This window comes from Mastigoproctus giganteus, chromosome 6 (assembly GCF_048544385.1).
Source record: "Mastigoproctus giganteus isolate SK-2022 chromosome 6, ASM4854438v1, whole genome shotgun sequence".
Classification (NCBI taxonomy): Eukaryota; Metazoa; Arthropoda; class Arachnida; order Uropygi; family Thelyphonidae; genus Mastigoproctus; species Mastigoproctus giganteus.
This window is the reverse complement of record NC_143580.1, coordinates 69,571,169-69,598,038: the sequence shown is the minus strand read 5'-3', so window position 1 is coordinate 69,598,038 and position 26,870 is coordinate 69,571,169. Positions and strand designations below refer to the sequence as shown.

The following is a 26,870-nucleotide window of genomic DNA, read 5'->3' as shown; positions in this document are numbered from 1 at the left end:
CAAACACATGCATTAGGCAAGCTAGCTTATGCACGCTCGTGTGTCTGCGTTCTTCAAATTAACAGTTACGAAGGGGCGAAAAGAACGACAGAAAATGGACCCTTGTGAGCATAACCTTCATGAACGATGGAGTCGATTCTCCAACAACAACGACTGTTTTGACAGGCGATAATCATTTTTGTAGTCGTTTTTTTTTTTTTTTTAAATCGAAGATTGTCAAATGAACAAATGCTCTGAAACGTGGATTTTAGTGGAGAAATTGTTGAGTCTTAAGATGTGGCAACAAAAAACATTAATCTGGACAAGGATGATGTTAAATTTCAAATTGAAAAGTTCCTCATTAAAATCGAGAGAGATTAAATGTTGTTCACCCAAATAGTGTCTGGATGCTTAGAATTATTAAAGAAAACATCTTATATTTCCCTTGATTAACATTTCCTCATATAAATATACCAAACACACTCTTAATTAAGAGGTTATTAATTGATTTCCTAATTAACTTGGTTGAGAAGCAGCTTTCCTTTTTGCTTTCTTTTAAAATTACTGTTGATTTTATATGTTATGTTTAGAAGGAAGTAATTAAGGATACTGACATCAAACCCAATTATACGGCACGATTAAGTTAAAAGAGAAATCGGTGTAGGGATAATCTGGCTGAGGTGTTACAGTAAACATTTGCAAACTTCATTTGAAACAACGGTTCTCTAAACTTAGTTTTATTTTCTCTTCGTGTGTGTGTACGTTCATATATAGTTTTTAAAGAATCGGGGCATTTTCTAATATGACTGAGTTAGCTGGTCTCTAGTCGACTTTCAGCGTTTTTCATGGCGCAAACCTGCCTTACAACACACTGGATGTACAAACATGGTAGACCGACATCTTGATAGACTGAGTTTCTTGATCCAGACAATCTAGAGATCTTAATGGGATGCCGGACTATTGGCGCAGAAATAATTTATGGTAAGATTTGAAAAACTGAGATTTGAAAAGTAGTTATGTTTAGATTAATACTTGAATAATTAGGTCACGTTATAAACTAATCGCTGCTATTCTATTAATATGTTTTCTGAATAATAAACATTTATGAAAATAAAATCCGACTGAACTTGTTCGTAAGTGAAGAGAACTTCATCATCTCTTCTGCCAATGGAGTCAAAAACTTCTTCAAGTTATTAAATTGTAGTCAACGTAAGCTCTCGATTTCTCTTTCCGGTCCTCCGCTCTCTGGTCATACACTGTTGGCACAGAGAATGTAATCAAGATTAAGCCCATGCTGTAGAATAATTTATGTTTGGTATTTGGGAACTTCAGGTGGCCAAGGAAAGTCGATAGAACAGTGGAGTAAATTTAACTGTGATAAAGAAAAGTGAAAACAAGTGATATCCAGGCACTGTGTTTGATATTATTTTTCAAGAATTTCGATTTATTTTTTATTCATTTGTACTGTATGATAAAACCAAAGTTACAGTTAAAACGATGACCATTTTGGTAGACTCATCTTGGCAAAAACCAATTTGAGTATTTATTATAAACTAAGAGAAGAAGGAAACATTCTGATATAAACCGATAACTTACCAAGAGTGTGTGATGAACAGCCTCTATTATTCGTGCGCTAAGTTTTTTTTTTTTTTTTTGCACAAAGTTCTCTCCATATTCTGTGCCTAGAATATGGAGAGCCCATTGATCTTCATGATTACTGCTTCTTTTTGTATGATGGATACATGAAGTTTTTCGTCCATGACTCAAAGAATTTGTTTGGGCCTTTTGAACAACGTGGCTGAGTTATTCCTCTCAGTGGAGATAGCATGGAATCGGGGGTATTAAATAGGCAAAATGACCGCAGAATACCCAGAAGACCACAGATGCAGTTTACAGATAAAATTTACTGACGCCTCATAACCGTGGTTTCTTTGGCGCTTGACACATGCAATAAACTGTGGTTGTAAAAGCTTTGGTGTATCCCGACATTCCATCCTCTACTTATTAATTCCAAATCCACCTTCTAAAGAAGAGTCTTTGGAACGGTATGATGAATCTAATGATTCATCATCCGATTCATCACTAGGTTCAATTTATTTCTCTGCCTCTCGTACAGCAGGGCAATAGTAGATCAGCACTACAGAAGAAGGGACTCATCTGCAGAACTGAGTTGTAGTATGGCGGATACAAATATAGTAAACAATCCCTTGATTTCGACACTCTAAGATCATATTTGAAATCAGAATAACAAGATTCATAAGAAATACATGCCAAGGAATGTAAATAAGATGACCCTTTTCGAAAATTTGCTTTAAAACATAGTCGATGAGAATTTGGCTGTTTATCAAAACGATATCACTTTAGGTGGTTGCGACCTGCGATATTGATAAGTGAAGGATGTAAAAGAAATTACTTTAAGAATATTAAAAAGTATTTGTACACGTAGGGATTGGTATCAGGTAACGACGGAAAACTAACGCAGCTACTACTGTCAAATAACGTTGGATGATTTCCTCTTGGTGCACGCCACTAGGAAGTTTCATGGTCGGAGTAATGAAGTTATCCGGAACGCAGCCCGTTCTATGACTTCATCTTCATTCGGTAATCGTTTTCTCTGTTGGCGCGTGAATAACCCTCTTAAGAATGTTTGAATAAATTCCGAATGTATTCGATAAACAGCTTTCAAGCACAGTTTATTCACCTCGATGTTAGATTCTACAACTACTGTTAACACGTTGTCTGCAAAAGCTATAATGAAATACAAATAATTTAATTGCCAGTAGAAAAGTATTGGTATTAGATAATACATGAATATCCACTTAAACATACTCGTATTAGTAATATAACCAAGAATTTTACTGTGATTTGAGTGGCTTAGTGAACGTCGATTGCGATATTAAGTTTATCACTAAAGAGTAGCTGTACAATAGAGATCAGATGAGGTTTCCATAAGTGAATACAATATTCCAAGTGCGTTCTTGCGATTCCCTTATACAGTGGGATAATGACTTCCTATCTTTACAGGATACTGTTCGATAAATCATCGATAGTATAATATGTTTTCCTGGTTATCTGTTTACATTGTTCAGAAAGCTTCATATCTGCCCGTACTATAACTCTCAGACCTATTTCTTCCTTTACTGTTTTTAATTGAACCCCACCAAGTGTATGAGCTATTTTTGGGTTCCAATTCCCCAATTGGCAGCTATTGGCATAGCTGCCAATTTTTTGACCACTCGTGAAGTTCAAGTCACCCTGAAGAAGGGCTGCTTGGCACTGATCATTAACAACTCTCCCAATATTTAAATAATCTGCAAGTTTTCTGATAGTTGAAAGTATAAGGGGTCGCTTTTTATGCTCATTATCATCCATAAATATCTTGTAGTTTGCATCTGCTTGTGGAGTTTTGTCCAATATCTGCATCAACAGGAAATTCTATTTCCTCCTGCATATGAAAAACCTCCCTAAAGTCTTCGATATAGGCAGGTGGAAATGGTTTAGGGTCAACCAGGTCGTATAATTCCCAATTCATAATTGCTTGGGACATTTAGGTACTTTGTAAAACTGGATTCAATTGGGAAGAGTGCACCAACGGTGAGTCGGTGCCAAGTACCAGAACTCAACTCGTTATAGTACCTCCAAATTGGCAAACAAACTTCAAATGAGTTGAATATACACTTCAATCTTTGTGTGAATACATTATTTGAAGCTTTACCAATTTGTTGATAGGGTTTATAACCCCCCTAGCATTTGGGATTCCAGCGGATGGAGAGTTCCGCAAAGGTCCCTTCAGAGAGGAGTTCTCCATCTGGTCCATCATCCAGAAAACTGCATGTAGGAATTTTCCAGAACACGGAAGCTGACCACTACAAATTTACAAGAACACGAAGAAAATCCTGATAGACAACCATATTGCCTCTGTCACCATCAGCATAACTACAATCCTTAATCTGTGCACGTCTGCAGTGAATAGTATTGTATTAGATGTAATTATGTTGCAATATGTTGTTATATCTTTAGGTATCCTCCTGTTGGGAAAGGCCAAATTACAACCCGATGTTCTATTCTCAACAAGAACTTACACATTACTGTGAGGTCCCTAGTTATCAAGTATTGATGGGTATTATCGTACTTGGGAGAATTAGGTACTTTGTGCTGCATACACAGACGATAAAGCTTATTTGTTTTATTCCTGGACGAATTCTACTGATTGATGCGCTCAATCGAATTGCATTGGATGGAGTCGCTTGTCCTCATATCCCGTATGTAACTTCTTGGATTCAATTCCTGTTATTGGCCGAAGTTGAGAAATTATTTCAGAATGGAAGAAAGTGTTACGGATTTTTCCTCTTACCATGACCAAATTAATCAATCTAGGGAAAATACATTGTTTTTATTACATATATTCGCTGTTTTTCATCCTGCGAAACCAGAAAACCGATCAGGAATAAGCGCTTTTTCAGAGACTATGTATTAATCCCTCATTGCCTTCACTACCTCGGCGTAAATCCTAAGCAATCTAATCTTGAAGGACACTAATTACCAGTTCACTTGGAAAACCTTTTGACTGGACGCCAAGAGAAGCATTCGGAAGAGAAGTGATCTCAAGAAGATAATATTATGACCTCAGCAGAGGCTAGCAGGTAATTATGAACAGTTGAACTGTTCCATAACCCATCAGTCTACCTTATTTGTGAAGTGAGTGTGTTCAAAGGTCAGTAAAATTCTCTTTTGCTAGACGAAAACCTCTCCACCTCTCTCCCAAAAGGTAATAATTGTTATGTTGCTGGAAAATCCCTTTAAAAGATCCTATAACTATCAGGAATCGAACTCAAACCGTTTACCAAAACAGAAGGCATGTGGCGTAGCCACTACACTTCCAAAAGAGGTAGATTATGACTGTAAACGAACACTGCAGCCATCAGTATGCAACTGGCTTGGCTGTCTGTCAATTAGCATTAATTTGTTTAAGGATAGCGTTCGTTCCTGGTAGATATTTAACACTCATCCTCTCCGTCTCCCTCTCTTTACATGACACCACAGTTATTAAACTTCCATAAAGTTCATTAATTTGTATATAATGAGCGTCTCTTGTTACACAAAACCCAGTGCCTCGTGCAACATGACAACATGTGTGTTTTATCTCCCAACAGGAAAGTGTCGTGGACTCCAGGGACCCAATTTCGTCACGGAACCGCCTAATAAAGTTGTTTTCCTTAACTCGACCGGAACTGTAGTGCCTTGTTCGGCTGCGGGAAATCCCTTGCCGACGATATCCTGGACCAAGAAAGATGGATCCCGTTTAATTGACATTTCTGGCCTCCGACACATTCGTCCCGACGGTTCTCTAGTCTTCCAGCCTTTCAGAGCAGACGAATACAGACAGGACGTTCACGATGCGGTTTATAAATGTGTGGCGACCAGCAGTATTGGGACTATTAGCAGCAGGCTGTTGCACGTGAAGGGAGGTGAGTAAGTATGATGTCAGTAGATTTTCGTTAAAGTGCTCATTTATTCTCTAGCGGGTTATTTGTTGTCGAAGATCAGCTTCTCTTTTTCGCAGTTTCTTCGCTTACACCTCGAGACAGGAGCGTAATAAAACACATTCTTCGCTCGAGGCGTTGCTATTAGATTGCCCGAGAAGACAAATTTATTGTTGAAATCCTTTCACGCTCCCGCCATCAGAAAAACCCAATATAGTTAGAGATATTTCTTATTTTACTTAGAAAAATAGTTTCTTTGTGATTATTTCAGCTGCACACCCTTGGGTTTTCTCTTTAGTGGCGTGGTTATTACTTGCTCGGATGGAATACGCAAAAAAAAAAAAAAAAAAAAGAGTAGGAATTAGTATTCGTCCTTGACGTTTCAGAGCGCATGCTTAAACCCTTCTTCAGAGTGCCGCCTCATATTCACACACTGAAATATTTGGATTTTATATCTACTGGTTTGAAGGACACTAAGACCAATTATCGCCTGTACGAAAGTTGCAAACAGTGTCATAATGACACGTATTAAGCTTCTAAAAGAGGAAGATGAGGAATTTTTCATGAAGTCTAAAGGCTATGGGATGTAGGTTGAGAAGTGGTTGAATGCACACCAATTTTAAAAGTTGTGTTTTATACTTTAAATATTTTTTTATGAGAATTGTTCACTCCCAATTACGTTAGTTTAACAAATCGTTAGGGAGTAAGGTTTTTCTCTGGGGGCTCCGATTTTTTCCCTAAAAGAGAAAAACTTACATTACTCAGTGTAATAACCACACACTAATATTAGCGCATTGTTGCCATTGGTCACGGAATCGCCTGATAATATAGGGCGCAAGTGGGGGGGAAGATCCCGAGTTACCCATTTGAATTCTGTTTCACACGCTTATATACACACTGTCTCTTTAAGGTGGGGATGCGAAAGTCCCATTAGCAATCCACGTATATGTGAGAACAATTTGCAGACGGACTCATTTATCATAGCAAGCATGTCTCCTGTCAAAGTGCTAACACCAAGAGATCATATTTCCTGCTGGGCGAGGCCAGTTCAGCGTTCGTTATACGTATTGAATTAGCCGCTACCCCGTGTGTCCCAGTCTAGTTGTTGTGCATATGTATTGGAGGCGTAACCTTTTAATATGCAAAGAGATAATAAGTTTTATGCATTTAGTTTCCGCACGGCACTGCCTATCTAATTATATCCAGACCGTATGTTACTACGTTGTCAATGCCTGGGTCTACAAAGGCCATCCCTTAATTCGATCAGCAGCCAGTGAAATGCGTACCATGTTTCAAATAATGGGAGAATGTTATTGGAATAATGTTAAAATATTACTAAAGAGTTCAGGTACAGAGAAGTTGGTTTGCGTTTGAGCGCCCGCGGTACCAACTGTTGGTATGCTTGGCTACTGATCAGAATCAGATTACTGGTCGAATCCAATTGCCCTCAGCTATTGGAACGAATTCGTTAAGCAGTAAATGATTCAAAAATAGCTTAAATATCACAATGCGTCCCCTGCAAAGTATCTTTCCTGCATTACATACGTGTTGTGCTCAGAGAGCTACCTTCACAGGTACTGGATTTTAGGATTTTCTCTATCAGTGAATTATATTTAACTCAGTTTTCGTCGGGCGTTTGAGAGGATGCTCGACGTTCTTTTAATGCCTAAAAGCTCACTTGAACTTGTGTCAAAGAAGCAGTAACCCGCGCTCTGGACGATAAATCATGCCTGACATCCGTGTAGATTCTCGGCCATAGTGACGGCTAGTATTTACCTCCAATGATGGCGTGGAAAGAATGGAAAGAGGACGATTCATCAAAATGAATTGGTGTCCGTACCCTGACACTCTGAGCAGAGCTATTTCCTGACGATGCGGAACACTAGATGCTTATGTCCAATTAGCTGCAACGGAAAGCAGGATGCGGTCTTCTTTTCATCCATTAACTCCCTTCAACGCTCAGGAACTATTTATGGATTCGAGCATATCACTGTGCGCGCGCGTGTGTGTGTTGATGCAATGAACTTATACTGCTAATGCAAACGGTCTGCGTTAGCCTCGGTTTCGTATCAGTGTCTGAATTACGTAACGTTTGGCACCATGCCTAAAGATAAAAGCATTGTGTCAAGTCCTTAATGAGTAAATGGATCTTCTAAAGTAGGTTCTAGGTGGATTGGTTTAGAGGAAATAATTCCACTTATCAGTGTCCACTCGTATTGATCGACTTTAATGCATTTAGGTTAAATCTTCCACAAAGGGGAGAGATGTAGCAATAAACAAGACTAATTGTTGAAAACAACAACGAGGTGGAAAGCAACATTATATGATCGCGCGCGCCATATTGTTCACAATCTGATTGTTGAAAACAACAATGAGGTGGAAAGCAACATTATATGATCGCGCGCGCCATATTGTTCATAATCTGATTGTTGAAAACAACAATGAGGTGGAAAGCAACATTATATGATCGCGCGCGCCATATTGTTCACAATCTGGGCAACAAATATATTTATTGTTGAGGGAATTTGCGTAAGCTTTTGTTTAGTTAACTCGAAATTATAAAATGTAAACAAGTTATATTTATTACTCGCGGTAGAATGCAATCATCCTGTACATTTGGAGAATCGTAAACAAAAATGTTTAATCTTTGGTAATTCTTTTAAACCATCTCAGACTCCCAACTTGCTATTTAAAGTCCATTTCTGTAAATGTACACGTCAAATACATTTCTCGGTGTTACCACATCGATGATAGCCCTTTGCTCGTGTTCATTATCGCGTGTGGACTCTATGCCCTCCTGTTATTGACTACGACAATCGCACGCGATCTGACATGTACCGTAAACTACTTACTATCAACATGACTTGTGTACTATGTTTCCACCGTGATTAGTGTGTATATATCTAGACTGGCACGTCTTGGAACGAGCTCAGAAACTCCACCTTTCCACTTTTCGAAAGTATTCCGTTATTCATCGGATGCTGTCTTTCTGCCAACTTTTGGGAAATATTGTTGTAAAATGCATTTTTCATCTTGGCCTGCATTATATTCTTTGATAGTGCGCATCAAGTGCTTATTCCATAAAGAAAATTTTAACGGGATGATTCATTTATGAATTCATTTTAAGTTGGAAAGCAAATTTCCAAAAACCGTTGATTACTTTACAATATTTTGGAATTATTTTGTCGAGATAAACCTGGTAATCGAAAACACGTATTGGCTTTAATTTCGAATGTATTCAACAAGCCACGAAATAAGCTAATGCACCAACAGGTAATCCAGCATTTTACATGGTTCTCCAGTAAGTTATTCGAGTATTCGTCCGATGTTTTTTATTGCATTGTCAGTTATGGAAACTAAAGAAGCGGTTTCTACGGTTTCATTCAAACTTCCTTGAACAGAGAAAAAATTAAATGCTTAAAAATGTTCTAGTGATGCGACACTTCCTGACAAAACTCTATCAGAAAGCAGAGAGAGGGATAAAAAAATCAAAAGGAACGTCAACACGCTTGTTCTCCCATGAATTTCTTATCAAGAAAGCTTGCGTTTCATTAAATAGGATCGATATTTTTAATTACCGTAATTAGCATGCTAATCAGGGATATCAAGAGGTAATTTAAATGGATGTGTAATTTAAAAAAGCATCTCATATCGCGGAGATCAATTACATTCTGATTTAATCTCCCTACTTATTTTCATTACTGGTTATTAATTGGTGCACGAATATTCTTACACGGGTATTTATAAGCCAACAGCTTCATAATTGCTTTATTTTAATGACGCTTTCTTCTTCACTTCTTTGTGATCCTTTTCCATCTCTCGCTCTCCAAGAGTGCCTTTCATTCTCTCTCTCTCTCTCTCTCTCTCTCTCTCTCTTGTGTTATTTTTTTATCTGTCTGGTGAAGCACGCATCTCCATCATACTTCTTAATTTCTTTTCCCGGATCCAATTTGGTTTTTATTTTTCTCAGTTTTTTCTTCCACTTTCATTCTTTCCATAGGTATCGTTTTGATTCTCATCTCTGTATATATACTTCAGATTTTGTGATAATCTTGCCGATCCATCCCTTCCTCCATCAATTCTTCGCTCCCTCTAGTTGTATTTTATTTTTTCTCCTTACGTTTCTTTCTTATAATGTTTTTGCATCTGTCTAATGGATCATCTTACTCGTTGTTGTCATAGCAACTATCAGTGGTAAAGTTTTGTTTCATATGACCACATCTTAGACTAACTTAAAGTTAGCAGACTCATCTGTGCCCCAAACGTTAATCATGGGGACTTCGTCTATTGTTTTATTGCTTGCGCGAGCAACGCCATATGGGCAGTTCTGGTTCTGCGCATTTAATTCCAACACGTCCTCAGATGCGTAATTATTATGGAACTTCACAAGAAACGTTACCAACTGTTCCCGATTAGTTGCACAGTTTCGGTGTGGGCATTAGGAAGGTCGATAGATGTAGGCTAGTAGGTTTCAAAGGACATTTTCCATAATTACAGGAGCATGACATGTCGGGTTGGCGTTCCGGTGTTCCTGCTAAATTGCATGACACACATTCCTAACATTCCTCGAATGCACTGCACCTGCCCAAGCGATATGCGTGATCCCAGTAATTCCACGAGAGTGTCAAGACCCGTAAAGGCTCATTAAACCATAAATTTGCTGGTTTTCTCTCATTCTTAGGCAAAAACCTTGTGGTTGAAATTCCGTTGAATTTCAAAGATGGATTTGGGATGCCAGCAAACGGTTTCTTTACGCAAATAAGGACGTGGTGTTCCTGTGACTATAATAAAACGAGCATCTCTGCTGACGTTCGGGATTCAGTTTCAAGATTGGTTTAAAGATTTATGCTACCAATCTTTTAAGGAATTTTTATGTTGCTTGGGTAATGAAACATCAGAATAGCAACTAAAAGTAAAAGAGAGATGGGAAGTAAATGGAAGCGGAAGTAAACCGGATAGTAAATGGAATCGGAAGTAAAACCGAAAGTAAACCAAAATAGACATGGAAGAGGAATCGGAAGTAAACGGTAAATAGAATTGGGGAGTATAACTGGAAATGTACAATTAGAGGTGGGGAGGGAAACTAGAAGTGACCAAGTAATAAGTGGAACAGGAAGTAAGCCGGAAGAAGAAGAAACAAATTAAAGTCCGAACCAGATCTGGTTCCACTTCCAGTATATTTCGAGCGTCAAGTTGGGGAACAGAAGTTAAGGTGAGGAGTGGAATTAAATCCAGAAAGTAAACTGGAAATTAAACTTCATACGGAATCACACGACATTCAGAATCACTTACATAAGTTATACATCCGGCATTATATTACCAACGAATTTATATTTCCATTCAGACACCACTCAAGTTATATACGCACACTGGGTAGATTAACACGTCTGTAAACGATGTCATTTATTTTGTCAACGGTATCATCTCTCATTAAGAATGTTTCGCAGTCATTCTCAGCCCATCGTACATATATATGCACACTCAGTTAATTCGGATAAAGTACTGTCTTAGATATCGAACACGGTAACGGATAATGCTTATAATTACGGAACATTAGTTAAAATTAATTATTTAACTTAGCTAGATGGTAAGCTCATCCTTTTGTATTGTTCCATTTGGTCTCTATTCATAGAAGCGAGTTAATAATCGACTGAGCATTACGAGCGACACAGAGAAGAGAAATCCTCCCACCAAGCTGGCGGATATCCGACGTGCACCGGATATCCGCAGAAATTAATAGAAAGAAAAACAATTGTGCGAGCAATTATACATCGAGATATCTGCTATCGGATGTCTGGTTACGGTGTTCTCCCGTCAAAGGTTAGGTGTTCGCAAAACGGATATTAGATTCCATTATAAAGCAGACAGGTCTTGGGACTCTATGGAACCAATTGTTTCAGGAAAATCTCGAAGAGCTTCCTGATACAAATGTCAGTCCGTGCGTGCGTGCGTGGTGTGTACACTCTCATACATACACACAGCGGAATGCATTTTCTAGCGGAAGAAACACGTGCCACACAATCCGCATTCTCCGACTGGGAAACATCAATTAGCGAGCTTTCAAGAGAGAGAGTTCTCCACTCATTCTGTCTCTCGCATTTAATTCCAGCTATAAGCAGACCGTACCAACTTCACATTTACATTATTAGATTTTCGTCAGCTGTCTATAGTTCCGCGTTCTTTAGCGACCTTCGGTTCACCTTGGGCGATTGGATGTTTAAATATAAGTGTATACAGGCAGGCGCCAGGAAGGAACGCCTTGTTGGCGAAGGATGTTTAAGAAACCTCCCTCCCCCCTCTCATCCTCCGCACGCTTTTCGCACGTGCTCCGGAGAAGTGCAAGGTTTTACAATGACTTTTGTAATTTATTCCAGTGAAGCTCCCCCTCCCCGTTCAATGACTTTAACTTACCGCTGGTGAAGTTATAAATGACCTCAGAACTTTATGGAAGTTTTCCTTTTTTTTTTTCTTTTCTTTTTTTACTCCATTGATGTGCGCGAGAATTTAATTCCGATAGGAGAATGAGGAAATTCAGGTTACGGAACTAGATGACTTTTAACTAGCAGCATATCGACAGGGGCCACTGAATTATGGGAAGCTTATCCCTCCGTATGTCATTTAATTTTGTACTCGCGCGTGCCAAGTTCCTGATCTGCATCGACAAGCGTCCATTATTGCTCGGTAATTGCTGTAAAATTAAATCCGCCATGTTATTCCCTGGAGGGAACGAAGAGTGGGGGATGTTCTTAGGCCAGAACTACGTGTTCACAAACTACTCCAAAATTTTGTGATACTGGAAAAAAAAAAAGAAAAAAAAAGCCAATAATAGAAAAAGAAAGACTAGCTTCTTGATTGGCAAGTGGCAAATGCCGTTTCTTTCCAGGAATGAGTTCATTACTTAAATATAAGTAATGCATTACCCTCTTATAAATGTCGCAATTGGCCACTGCAGTTACTTGGTATTCTGACTATGTCATCTTGCGCCGTTTTTCATGATAAGAAAACTAAATGATCCACCACTCGCTGACAGTCTTGGTATGTTTACCTTAATCCAACCTCGTTAGGGTTGGCCAAAGGTCTCTTTTCTTGAACCCAACGTTTGTTAAGATATTAATGTAAGTAAGTAAGAGACAATCTTGACGAGCAATTTTTGCTGTGTGTATGTCCACGTAGAAAAGCTGCTTGAAACTACACCAGGATCAGCAAAAGGGTCTTTCCTTCTAGCTTCAGTCAAACAAAAGTACGAATCCCTTGTGATTTATATCATTCGCCATAGTTTATATCATTCTTAAAATATAATAAATATTAAAGAATATAGTTTCAGATGAAGACAGGAGAACGGGTCTTTGTAAAATACAATATTTGACAATTGAATTCCACGACAACCCATTGCACGCATAACATAGGGAACCATGCTGTGTCAAATTGTGACAGTTGGCCTATATACCCCTTCCCTAAAAAAGTCATTAGTATAACGTATATTGTTCGCACGTATTGGTGTTTTTTTTTTATCAACGGACTTAAATTGAGTTTTTGATTTTATTTTTTAATTTCATGATTTTTGATTTGATTTTATTTTTTTTTAATTTTCATGATTTTTATTTGATTTTATTTTATTTTTTTTTAATTTTCATGATTTTTATTTGATTTGATTTTTTTAAATTTCATGATTTTTTTTATTTTCTTTTATTTATTTTTTTTTAAATTTTATGATTTTTGATTTGATTTTTTTTAAATTTTATGATTTTTGATTTGATTTTTTTTAAATTTATGATTTTTTATTTTATTTTATTATTTTTTTTAATTTGTGCATTTTTATTTTATGGTTTTTATTTTATTTTTATTCAATTTTAGAACTTTCATTTTATTTTATTTTATTTTTTTAAATTTATGGTTTTTGTTTTATTTTTATTCAATTTTATGATTTTTCATTTGATTTTATTTTAAATTTTATTATTATTTTTTTAATTTTATTTTATTTTATTATTTTAAATTGTTCGCACACAGTGGTATTTTTTTTCAGCAGATTTTGAAAAGATTGTTTTAAAAATTTTATTTCGTTTTATAAAATTTTATTTTGATAAAAACCACCAGGTGTGTTGCTGTGCTTGGCTAAGATTACTATCCCTCTTAATTATGAGCGATATCAGCAAACCAACCAACCGCGGTTAATGGGAATTTTTGTCATCAGCCGTCGCCAACCATTGTGTCCAAAACATAATCCCAAATAATGATGTGTGACGTCGAGTTTCTCCAATTATTTCAACGTGTCGCATTTCTCCGGCAATTATTTCTTTATCCTCCCCGTAGGTCGTTAGCGTGTTAATACGTACTCGGTGAAAAGTGTATCTCTGATATTAATTATCAATATTCCTGCGTTTCCTTATGCTTTTGTTTGATGTATTCGGCATCCCAAGCGAAACGTAATAAAAAAAAGAAATATTTTAATAATTAATAATAAAAATACGCGCTCGCGTTTTCATGCACGAACTGCGCGTTCATCGCGTTTTGTATTGCTGCGATCGAAACTCTGGCAGATGTCTTTATCAGTTACACCCTTCATTCCCTTCCCATGCTTTTTTCTTTTTTTTTTCTTTTTTTTTTTTAAACCTGCAGCCGATAAAAATTAATTTCTCTATTATAATATTTGCCGCAGTGCGCAATGTTCCTCCTGAGGTTGAATCCGCGCGCTAAAATGAGAAAAAAAATGTAGGTTTTATGGAGTTTGAAAGAAAAAAAAAAAAAAGAGTTACATCCGGGTTTTTCTATTTATCTTCCATTAGCCGATTTTTTTTCTACCCTGACAAGACGTGTTAAGAGTTTCATTTATCTTTTGATTGTTATTTTAATATAAAATGAACCTCGGTATTAACGATTATGCACTGCGCACTGTCTGGAAGTTTCCTATAAAGTGTACGTTCTTTAATTAAAAAAGTTGAAATTGCTTAAAAATTATTAAGGAGAAAAAATATCAGAGAAGCAGTTAATTAGTATTTTGCCTTCAGAGGATCAGATGTTACCCCAATTACATTAGGTGAAACGTAAATAAACCAGTTTTTCCTCTTAGATAAGCGAGAAATTGCCATTAAATTAAGGAGAATATTCCGGCTATTTTGTTAATTAGTTGACTGAGGGTTTTTATAGTCGCATTTGTCAATAATATTAAAATATTCAGTCTGGTTGCAGCAATAGACTTTTTAAAACGGAAGACAGGTGGCATAGTCACGATACTGTCACATAAGATAGTATTACCTTGAAGAAGATTGTAACAAGTTGAAACCTCAGTTAATATAAAGTACACACTGCTAGGAGGTAATCTATGCTGCCCATTATCCTCTAGCTGATCTCTGCCAGGGTCGCCTGAGATTCCTGGACGGAGAACAAGTTTAAAAAAAAGTAGAGCGCTGGGGAGAGTACAGGGTGCATCCCCCTAGTTATCAGTGGAGCATTGGCTCCACCAGGCGAAATGGGGGAACCCCAGGAAGTGGGAAGAAAAGTATCCCAGCAAGGGCGCTGGATATTGTCACCTGTTGGCATTAAGTGGCGTTAAATCCTGGATCCTACCTAATCCGAGGACTGGGTTAGCAGCATCCTACCTAGGATAAACCCGTATTGACGTAGTCAAGTGAAATCGTACACAGCTATGTGGTTGGGATAGCAAGGGGGAAATCTCACCCTTAGCAGTCCAAGTAGGTGGACATAGAAGGTCAATCCAGGGAAACACTTCAAGACAAACAAAATGATGAACCTACCAGAAGTATTCTTGGGTTAGCATTGGTCTTGGAAATTCTATCCAGCCTTATGGTTATGTTAACTCGTTGGACAAAGGTGTTAGCATATTTTCCTATCCTGTATTACCAGGATATACGTATCCTACTAAGAGGACGTTAGGTTCGAGATTCCACCCTGAAATGTCCAGGGTCAGCAGTTCCAGTTTCTAGTGGGAACAGAACTTCCAGTATTAGGAGACATCATTGGAGAAACCTGCCCAGTTGAGTGGCTGTGTTAGCGCTATCGTTTCTTTGCTGAGGCTTCGAGTGATGCTTTGGAGTCGGCAGCGAGGGTCAGAACAAGGTCATCAGCATAGGCTTTCGTTTCGACCAGACCCAGATCTATGTTGAGTAGCTCATCAAACACAATGTTACACAGGAAGGGACCCAGAACAGAGCTCTGGGAACAATCACCCTATGGACCTGACGAGTGACACTGCTGTAAGTAGTGACTTGAATTCTTCTATTGCGTAAGTAATCGTTGAGGCAATTGTAGAGGTTCGATGGAATGCTGGCCTACCTAAGGACTCTGGGTCACCAGAGTATATCAAAAGCCCACATCAAAGTCCACTGAAATGAAGAGGCTGTATGTTTTTTTTTTGTACAATTATTGGAAGCTATTATTATGCGGTGGAGGGCATCTTCATCGCATCTACCTAGACGGAATCTGTATTGGCTTTCAGCTAAAGACATGCGTTGGTGTAATGCTGATCTAATCTGATGAGGAGAACCCTTTCAAGACATTTGCTGACAGTGGAGAACAAGCGTTAGGACGGTAGGAACTGGGTTCTTATAGCGATTTCTTTGAGTTTTTGATAAAAAGTCTGATATTGGCGAGTTTCCATTTATCTGGAAAGACACCAGCAGAAAGGCATTAAAGAGATGGAGGAAAATATTTTGTATTTACAGTACTTCTATGGCTTTCTTAAGAATTTCAGTGTGGTCTTATTGCAGTGGATATCGCTGCTGCCCTCGTGGGTAGCACAGTTCGTAAAATCGCCGTCTTCCCCACATCCAGTGGAAAAGACCTGAGTTCGATTCCCGTCGATGACGTGAGGAATTTTTATGGGTCTTTTTCAAAACGTGGCTGAGATAATCAGTCTAAGAGTGGTTAACATGGGTTTTTCGTCCAGGTCGGGTTTTCCAGCAAAGCAGAAAATCGACCACAGAACACATCGAATTTACAGACAATATATATACGTAGCAATACGTTCTTACTCGCTCATGCTCCTAAAACCATTCTACAGACAACAAAGAACAAAATATGTCACTGCCACCCATTTGTAAATAAATGAGAATTTGAGCCAATTATAATGACAATAATTAGCTGAACACTGTTGTGTCGCCATATATATTTGTTTTCAGATGAACTCATAAAAGAATACCAACACAGCTCTTGGAACAATATTTGTAATATTTATAGACAACGAAATCATTGTAATTACATCTTGGAGATTAGAAGTAATCTACACAAGTTCTCGGTTACCTTATAGAAGATTATCACATAACGGCTGAAACACTAAATCTCGGGACACCGAATTTAGTTTTTCCCGATTACAATAATTTCTTAAATCCTGTTGCTAGCTTTATATTGTCTTTAGATCGAGTAAATTATATTTATGAAGCTATCTTGTACATCTACAGATATACAAGATTCACATTAATTCAAAAACTAGGGCAAAAGTTTGATGTTAGACTTCACCTCTTATCCTAGTCGAAAAATTCTTTGAAGAAGGAAGGTTAGAGAGAAAGAGAGAGATAAATGTCCTCGTCTGGTAGGAGTAACTGCTGATGGAAGCCATTAGCATTTTATTCAGACGAAAGTAAGTGCATTATGATCCATTATATTTGGAATAAGGGAAAACGGTAATGTGTACACACATTAGCCAACATGATTTAAAAAAAAAACAACACAATTTTATAATATAAAATGTCGCTAAATTAGAGTTAAAGTGATTAAAACTGCAGTTAATTTTTTTGTTATCTAGTCAAATCAGTAAATATTAGGTTATGAGAATAAATACATAAAGTGGTGTATTAACTCTGTTTTATTAAAATAAAAATTAAAAATGAAAGAAGTTTTATGCCAAAATAACATTTAGTTTGCTGTTTAGTTTATATGAAATATTTAAAAAATCACAATAAACTTTTCATAATGACGTTGCACTCCCATTTTTAAGTTACCACAAAGAAACCTTTGTGAAACCTATAAAAAACCGCGTGTGTACTGTGGGGGATTAATTTTTTTCTTTATTTTATATTATGATTTTGTTTTCCTTTTCTTTTATTCCCCTATATATTATAACCCTTTTTATTATATCCCCACTTAAACATCTGACTTATGACTTCTCAAAAGAATTCAGGTTCAGGGGAATCTCTTTAGTTATGTATAATTCCCTTCAGGTTGGCTGAGTGTTCAGAATAACAATACACACCAAATATTATAAAATACTGTTTATTGTTCATATTTACAACAGGATAAATGATCAATTTTTAAACACACAATAATATTTAACATCATCGTTTACTTAATACTTGTTATAAGTTATTAGGCATATCAATTTACATTGGTAGGGTTACTTCTCTCTATACCATATGATTAATAACACTTTAAGGAAATTGTTAATATTACTCCTTTCCTTATATATGATTAATAACTCTTCTAGGAAATTTTGTTAATGTTACTCCTTCAATACCAATCATATTCTTACTCTAAAGATCCATTTGAGTGTCTATACTCATATCCTCTGATTTATTTAATACCTTCTTCTTGCCTAGAGATATAATTAACAGACTTTCACCAATCAAAGTTAACTTATACAATTGACATTATCTTTCTGACTAGAGTTTGTCCATTTTTTATGACTACAACAACGTTAGGTTATTAGACTCTTACTGGACCCTTACAGGGCCTACATACAGTAATATACTTATTCCTAATGTCTCTCCTATTCTTCCCTTCCAAAATTTCTTTAATTATACATCTCCTAAAACAATACGATTATCATATATCTGTCTATTCCCTTTTGTTTATCGTCTTTCAACACTAATTCTCACTAACCTATCCTTACATTTATGTACTTCTTTGTATATTTCCCACATTATCTTTCTTAAATTTATTTTAATTCATTATCAGTGTCCTTACAGTCCTTTATATATGTATGAGGGTACTAATATAATCTAGCCACTTACTTATTGAACTCGGCGTGACGTTGCCCTATGTCTTTCTGTTTTTCCCGTCAGGTACCTCTTATCTTCACCGTCTGGAGCGGCATCTTACAATTTCCGGAGAGTTTGGCATGGGTTATAGGGCTACTATGTAGGTCTCGGCTTCTTTCATTCTGCCTGCTTGATGTATTTCTTCTGTTCCAGTATGGCTATTCTCATGTCGGTCGGACTTCAGATTCCATCCTGTTCTGCATTTGCCTTCCAAATATTTTAGGTATCTTGGTTCTTAACACCGTGCTTGATTTTACCTTTCTTTTGGTGTGAGATCCCTTTTTATTTCTCTCTCTTCACTAATTCTTCTCAACTCCTAGACATTTCAACGAGCTAACATTGCCTGTTTTTCCTGCTCGTCCACTTACTTGTCATAGGCACTTACTAACAACACTTTTTTTTTTTCATTTTTCTTACTGCTCGATTTCCTACTACACTACACTACTGTATGATCTTCTACACTCCTGCATACTCTTTTACTCTCACCTTAAACTCTATCTTCTTTTCCACTCCACAATCCTGTTTTTTTTCTTTTCTCCTCTCTGCCTTTCTTTTTCATTCCTCCTCCCCTTTTTGTTCTCTTCCTCTCTACATCGTACTCCTAGGCTGCCACGCCTATTTTTGAGACTCTATCCAATCCTATCATTACTATCCAACTTGGTTCCGTTTCATTTGTTAGTGTATATTTTTTCAGACTGCCCTATAGCACGTGTCTCAATCTTCTTTTTGAATATTCCTCCTGTTCCGTTCCCAGATCGTACACCTTTTGATGTTAACCGACCATCTCATATAACGCCTTGCCTTCAATAGCGTCGGAAAACACGCATTACAATCTGGTAACTGCCGCATCTAATTAGGAACCGATTGCTGGACAAGTACCCACTTCCTGTTTGTTCTCTCATTGTTCCGATTAAAGCAAACGCCTTGACTAGACTCATCCCCACTCCTTTTCCAGTGAAAGTCTCCGAACAACCTTTTTTTTTGCCTGTTCGTGAATGACCACCTGTTGCTTTGCCCGCAGCCCTTGTTTGTCCTCGAGTATGTTGGTTGTTGATAGCTTTGTCCCTGCTATTAATACTTTCCCCTCATTAAATTTATCTTAACTCTAAATTAATCTTACTATTGAAATCTCCATTATTATTACCTTATTTGAATTAGTAACAAAAAAAAATCCTTAAAAAAATATCAAAAAACATCAGTTTTCAAAAACTTCAAAAAAATTCAACTTAGTTTGTAAGATTTTGTATCTTACAGTACCCTGTGCGCATGAACGATGTAGTTTATGTGAAAACATTCTTGACGAAAATCAAAACCGTTTAAATTTTTAAAATCGAACAGCTAGAACCGAATTTATGAACGATGTAACGTTTTATGCTCACGCTCGCTACTTACTCTACTGGATCAATGTTAGTAATTAAGGAAGTGACGTAATTTACGTCGTTTCCCCCCTCAATTTTCTTTACCAATCGGTTTTACTTCAATTGGCTAATGTTTATTATAAACGATGTAACGTTGTATGCTCACACAGGCTCTTACTCTACCTAACCAACGTTAGTGACTGAGTTAGTGTAGTTTAGGAAGTGATGTCATTTCCGTCTCGCATTTTCGTTACCAATCGATTTTACTTCAGTCAAAAAATTTAGTAGGTACTGGCAAAGATGTCTTCACATCAAGAACTCAAAATCAACCTTACCTCTGATATTTACTACCATCATTATAAGTTATTATATTAAGGGGTGTTCTTACATCTTGTCCGCCTGTATTAATTCTTTATTATTGTTCTGTTTGATTATTTTAACCACATTTGTATCTGCTTTGAGTTACTTCTGAGTTTTATTATGTCATTCAGTGATTAATACGAGCTTATCATGACCATATGCTCGATAATTATTCTAGTTAGGCAGCAAACTTAATAAATTTCTCCTCCGATTTCTCCCTACCATTTATAACAAGGTTTCTTTATTTTTATTTTCACGGTGTGCGTTCTTCACGACAACTTCATCATCCCCTCTTTTCTCAGCTTACTGAAGAATCTATAATTAAGTGGTACTTTAATATACATCACCTTAACGCTCAGTGGTTCTCAGGGTCCTCTTCCTCCCCTTAGTAATGGGGAGGGGTTCGTAATTTCCTGCCTGGTCCCTCGTCAGTAAATCCCGTAATTATTTTCCTCTTCAAACAGTAATTTCTTGAAGTTAAGCACCATTATAATAGACGTCAAGGGCAGAAGCTTCGACCGCACCCATGTAAGGGGGGTGTGGCATATTGTGAACTCATATTAATCAATATAGCTGCAGTCATCCCGAAGCAATTTGTGTTATGCTTCGATGGGTGGCGGTTCCCGTTATGAATTTAAGGTATCGAAATTAATATATTCTAACGTTGTTGGAGTAATGGGAGATTTTATTTTAGGAAAATAATATCAAAGCTGGATTTGTGTGTTGATTATTTTACTAGAACTCTAATCTACCTGTGTACATATTTTATTTTTAATTTGTAAAAAGGTTTCTTTCCCCTCCAACTTAAAAAACTGAAAATGATCAGCGCTTAACAGATACATCTTTTCTCATTTGTCTTCAGCGAACAATGGACTGAACTCAAGTATTTCAAGAAGAAACACACTATTTTACAGTAACTTTGAATATCTTTTAATAGACAGTGATTCTTTGATATCACTGTATACACGTCATATGTTTGCATAGAAGCAATTTAGAGCCCTCGTGAATGGCACATTTGGTAGAATCGCTGTCCTGCCCACACCGGGTGGAAAAGACCTGAGTTCGAGTATCGTTAATCAATTGAGAAATTTTTATGGGCCTTTATCAAAACGTGGCTGAGTTAGGCGGTCTCAGGCGAGGGCAGCTTGGTTTTTCCTCCCGGAAACATTGCCTTTTCATTCAGCAAACATGAAATCCACCTCAGAACACGCGCAATTTACAGACAATATACACCAGCAACATGGCCATAGTTGCCGATGCTCCTAAAACCCAACAAGAAACCTCAGCTCAAAATAGGTGTTGTTTCTAATCAAAGATTGAGGTTTATTTTCATAATATACAGAAGGAATTTTTCATTTATTGATTACTCAATTCCTGTTACCTTCTTTCCATCAGAAGACAATCCATAAGAGAGACAGACATATTCCTTCTTAGATTCTGTACGAATTCGGATGTTTTCAATTTAATTGAATGTTTAAAATTTTTGTAAACCACATAACCGTCATATATCCCTTCCATTTTCTAGAAAATACATCTGAGAGCTACAAAGAAGCAATAGCTTTCTCTCAAAGAAGAGATTTTATACCGACGTCGTCATACTAGCGAGATATATGAACGAAGGGATGGTTGCTGTTACCACGGGAATTTAGGGACATTGAATGAAAACCATACGCACATATCCGAGCATGGTCTCCAAGGTATTGCAGATTTACTGCTATCGATGAAATTTATATAAATTTTGCGCTCTGTACACGAAAATATTTTAGTATAGCCAGATATTTATGCTGTCCAAAGCGAGCGAACGTGATTTCAGAAAATCCCTTTTTCCCTTCAAGAAATGTGAGTGGAGACGGTTATGTAGAATTAAGGAGATGCCATTCGACAAGAAATGTGTAGGAGATGCAAATAGTAGAACATTTTCTTGCCTATTTGGATATTTCCCCGTTAAAATGGAAAGAGATGGGCTAAGTCAGTTGACGCTTAGTGTCTGTCTCTGAGTAAAGGAATGACTTATTTGGACTTTCGGTGAAATAATGGGCGGATTTTTATTAGGGGATCCTTATGGAAGAGTTTGAAGATTAAGTTATTCGTATGAAGTTTCTTTTTTAATTTTAATGTATCTTAAAATTACAAACAAAGAAAATTTAAGAGAACCCATCCATTTTAAGTTGTATTCTGCTAGTAATTGCTAAATTAAACTGTCAAATGTGCTTTGTAGTCAGCTAGATAAATAAGAAAACAAAATAAAATAGCAAGTTCTGGGTCCTAAATATGAGAGTATGACGATTCTGGCTAGCATTACTGTTCCGTCTTGAATAAATGCTTAACGGAAAGACCTTTGAATTGATGATGCTCTGCCCTTATCTCTCGCTTTCACTTCCTATCTTCTTCTCCCTTTCAGAACGATAACCTAAACAGGAACTGCAAAGTATGAATGACGTCCATACGTTTTGTGCTTTGGTGCTTCTTAGCGATATGAAGATTTCCCTTTGTAATTATAAACGAATGCACAACTCAGAAGAGGTATACTGACTATCATCTGACTCCAGTAAATAGTTAACGTAGGAAACTGGTAGCGTACTAAATAATTACAGATCGTTTAGACATTACAGTGGCTGTCAAATGACCCTAAATTCTAACAGTTTTAAATATTATTAAAACTTCAAAATAATTTGAAGTTTTAATAATATTTGGTGGTCATTGGTGTCAAGCAGATGACCATCCAAACTCGACTGCAGCACAGAACGTGAAACATCTTTAAAGAAACAAAGAAAGCTAATTATTTTGAAATTCAGTGTTAGTTAGCTAACTATTGTTTTTAAAAACCATTTGACATAAAATCAAATTCAATTTTTCTGAGAGCACAGAAATAGTAACCGTTCGCTTTATTAATGTAGAAAAATTATGTGATAGGCGCATTAGGATGGGCTTTTCCAAAAAAAAAAAATGTAAGTCAAAAAATCCTTTAAGCTTATTGCAGTGTCTTTAAAGGATTTAAATTTTATATGAAGTGAAAAAAAAGCGGATAATGTTTAAATACAGAGTGAGATTATACGTAATTGAGATTGATGTGATCGCGGAGCTAATACGCGCTTAAAAATGGTCACATCTTTAATATTAACGACAGAATTAATAATCAGCAAATATCAGTGGTAAAGAATAATCAAACGCATTAATAATTTATGAGCAATGAATCATGCTTAGTCACTCATTAAGAAGTTGCTCATTAAATGATTATTAATGAAGTAATAAGTGTTTTTCGTGTGTTGTATTTTGTTTCGCGTCTTATTTGCTAATTTCGGTAAGGCAGAGATTGGATTCCTACACGACACGATGTACTGGACTGACAACAAAAATAAAAAGATTCTCCGGGATGAGGGGATGGTAGCATTCACTCGCTGCAAAGACAGTCACATTTTCACGGTTATTTGCTTTCTCTAAAAGTGATCGTGTAATAAATCTGCAGAATAAACACCTATTTCATTACCCGTACCTTCCTTAACAGAATATTAGAGAACATAGGACCTGGCCCCGCAATTACAGACGATACATGGATTTGAATAAGTATGCATAGGTATTCCTGGTAACGTTGTTCCAATCCTATTTGGAAAACGGTCTTGATCTTTTGGACCGTCGGACATGCCCTTCTAGATCATCCCAAAGATTCTGAATGGGATTCATGTCCGATTATTGTGGAAGCCACGACAGATGCAGCATATCGCTGGTTTCTTCTTCTGCTCAAGGAGAAGAGGCTCACAAAATGCCATACTGCTGTCGATCCCTTGTCTTGTTGCTGTGCAAGGTCTGTTTAATGCTGAAGGTGTTAGAGTTATGTTTGAAATATTTGCGGCCATGGCAAGCAGACATTTGCGGGCTTATGGGGGGGTATCTTCTTCCCTCTGGACTTGTCTTTATCTTTGCTTGTTTTGTCCCACAATTGCCATTATATGTGTCGATACTTGGTGAACTTTCCTACTGCCTGTCAACCCTAGCTGCAAGAACAGATCTAAAGTAATTCTTTATAGGATTGTAGAATCACAAGTCCCACCAAGTAACGGACTACTTCGTTTACCTACGAAAGCAAACGAAGTAGTTGGCAAAAAGTCACCAGACAGGGAAACCTGTCTGGTGACTATGGAGGCTGGCTCGCTCGCTCGTGAAATACTTTATTCACAAAGACAAGCTTTTTTCCCCTTCTGTTAACAGTGAGGGGATGGATTTAGTTGCAGTATGTCTCATTCTCAAACTTTCAGTTAAAGTGGGCTGACATGTGTCAGAAGAAATGCCTACCTCTTCTACCATTTCACGAACTGTCAATCAACGTCAATCAATAAAGTGTAATTGAATCTAAATGTGCAGTCAGGTATCAGGAGAAAATTATTATATAAACTATCTAGTTTATAGAGCAATTTACCAGCGCAGTGCAATTTACTGAAGATATACACTGAAAGGACAGGATTCATGGGTTCCTGGTCAACGCGACGCTGTTACCCCTCTTGTTAGTGGACGAACCTATCCCTTGGCAGGTATATAGCTGCCAAGACGGTAATTTGATGTCAATATGGATAAACGTCGTGAGTTAACCGACTTTGAAAGAGGGATGATAGTGGGTGCCCGACGCATAGCTACTCTATCGCGGAGGGGGTACAGAAATTGCACTATCCCCGATTGACAGTATCAAGACTGAATCGGGAATACACCATTTCCAGAATAACATCTCATCGTGGACAGCGCTGTGGGCGGAGAAAGATGGTGGATGAACGTGGCCGTCGACGACTGTCTCGCATTGTTTTAGCTAACGGGAGAGCGACAGTGGCACAAATCACCGCCGACTTCAACGAGGGAGGTGCCAGAAACCTCTCTTGCGGTCATTAGTCGCGATAGGTTAAGGGAGCAGCCGACCCACACAGTCCCATTGCTAACACCACGACAGAGGACTCAACTGGGCGAAAGGACATCGGCATTGGACCTTAGATGATTGGAGACCGGTCTACTGGTCCGATGAGTGTCGTTTCCAGTTATTTCGTGCGGACAGGAGGGTGCGTATCTGGTGGAAACCGCACGAAACTATGCACCCGTCATATCAACAAGGAACTGTACAGACAGGTGGACGGTGGATAATGGTCTGGGGCGTGTTCAACTGGCATACGTTGGAACCTCTGGTACGTCTAGACACATCCCTGAACGGTTCAGGTTACGTGTCCATTCTTGCAGACCATCTGCTTCCCTGCATGGTTATCGTGCACCCACAGGGCAATGGACTCTTCCAGCAGGACAATGCCCCTCCCCACAGAACCGTGATGACTAGAACAGATTTTATCACCATCGAATGGCCTCCCTTTTCACTGGCCATGAATCCTGTGGAGCATCTTTGGGATGCTGTGGAAAGGTCTGTTGCAGTTTTGGATCCTCCACCCAGGAATGCGACGGAATTATAGACAGCGGTGTAGCAAGCATGGATAGAAATTCCTGTGGAACCCTTTCGTGGAGTAGTGGACGCAATGCCTCGCTCTGTGATTGCTCTTATCCGGGCGTAAGGTGGACCTGCCTACCCGTTATTAGGTAGGTATCCCATAAGTTCTGTCCACTCAGTGGATATTTAGCCTATTTTCCCTTCAGATCGCATGTATTGTTAATCATTATTTCTTATACAATCGGAATGTTTTAGAGTTTTCCTACCTACTTTTATACCTGAATTTAGAAAACAAATTTGGTTTGCATGTAACTGATTGAAATTGAGAGTAGGTAATAAGAAACGATAGTATAAAATCTATTAAAATTTCATCCTCAATCAGTTGTGCTAATTCATTAATTTGATAACGGATGTCATTATTTGATTATAATTAATTATATAAAGAATCAAATATAATGAATAAAATTATAATAATTTGAGCATAAGTTAAGTTAACCTTAAATTCGGGCACATAACGAACTCTTAGTGCTAAGAATAAGTTGAGTTCCAAAGTTGAGTAAAGATTTAAATCAATTTGCTGTATTAATTATCACTCTCCTGACTTGAGAAGGTAAGGGAGAGACAGCATTTGCTAGGAGAATGTTCGATATTTTATAAATAAATAAACTGAAGTATGAAGTACATCAAATAGTAAATATTCTCCGCTATTAAATGAAAACTTGTACCCATTTCGTATCTGTGAGCTGAAAACTTTAAACTGAATTTGGAAAATTTCTTCCATTTATTAAATTCCCTTATAAAAGGAAGAAATCTTTGGATTTATCGATTATTCTGGTTATTCACATTAATGTTCAAATTCACAGTGTCTTCTAAAAGAAGGCATACTGCGAGAAGTCATCTTCATGTGAGTAATCATTTTATCTCTTAGAAACTTATAAAGATTTAAATCAATTCAATTTTCTTGGAGCTTTCGATATATCATCTTCGCCAATTTGTAAACCAAACAGTTAAGTAATTAAATAAATGTCCTAAGAAGCTTTGCATTATTAATTAATGCTAATGTATGAATTAATCAATTAAAGTAAATATTTTCGCTTAAAGAATAAAACGTCATATCTTAAAACAGTAAATTTACCTTAATTTAAGATTAATAATAAAATAAAACATAAACTATCTCTTTGACTTGCCTCTCATGTGGGTGTTTATCCATCTGACCTTTGAATTTCCACTAAGTCCTCTCTAAAGTGCCAAGTTACCAAGCTCTGTAGTCCATATATTCGAATCCGGG

At 37.3% G+C, this 26,870-nt stretch overlaps 1 protein-coding gene across 1 annotated transcript in view; it reads left to right on the top strand.

Moving 5' to 3' along the window:
* The window catches only part of LOC150084397 (cell adhesion molecule Dscam1-like), a 304,173-nt gene that overhangs the window by 37,796 nt on the left and 239,507 nt on the right, over nucleotides 1-26,870 (top strand). The window contains exon 2 of the mRNA XM_090375203.1: nucleotides 5,133-5,447. Within this exon, the coding sequence (XP_090231329.1) occupies nucleotides 5,133-5,447 (315 nt within the window). The remainder of the gene's footprint in view (nucleotides 1-5,132; nucleotides 5,448-26,870) is intronic.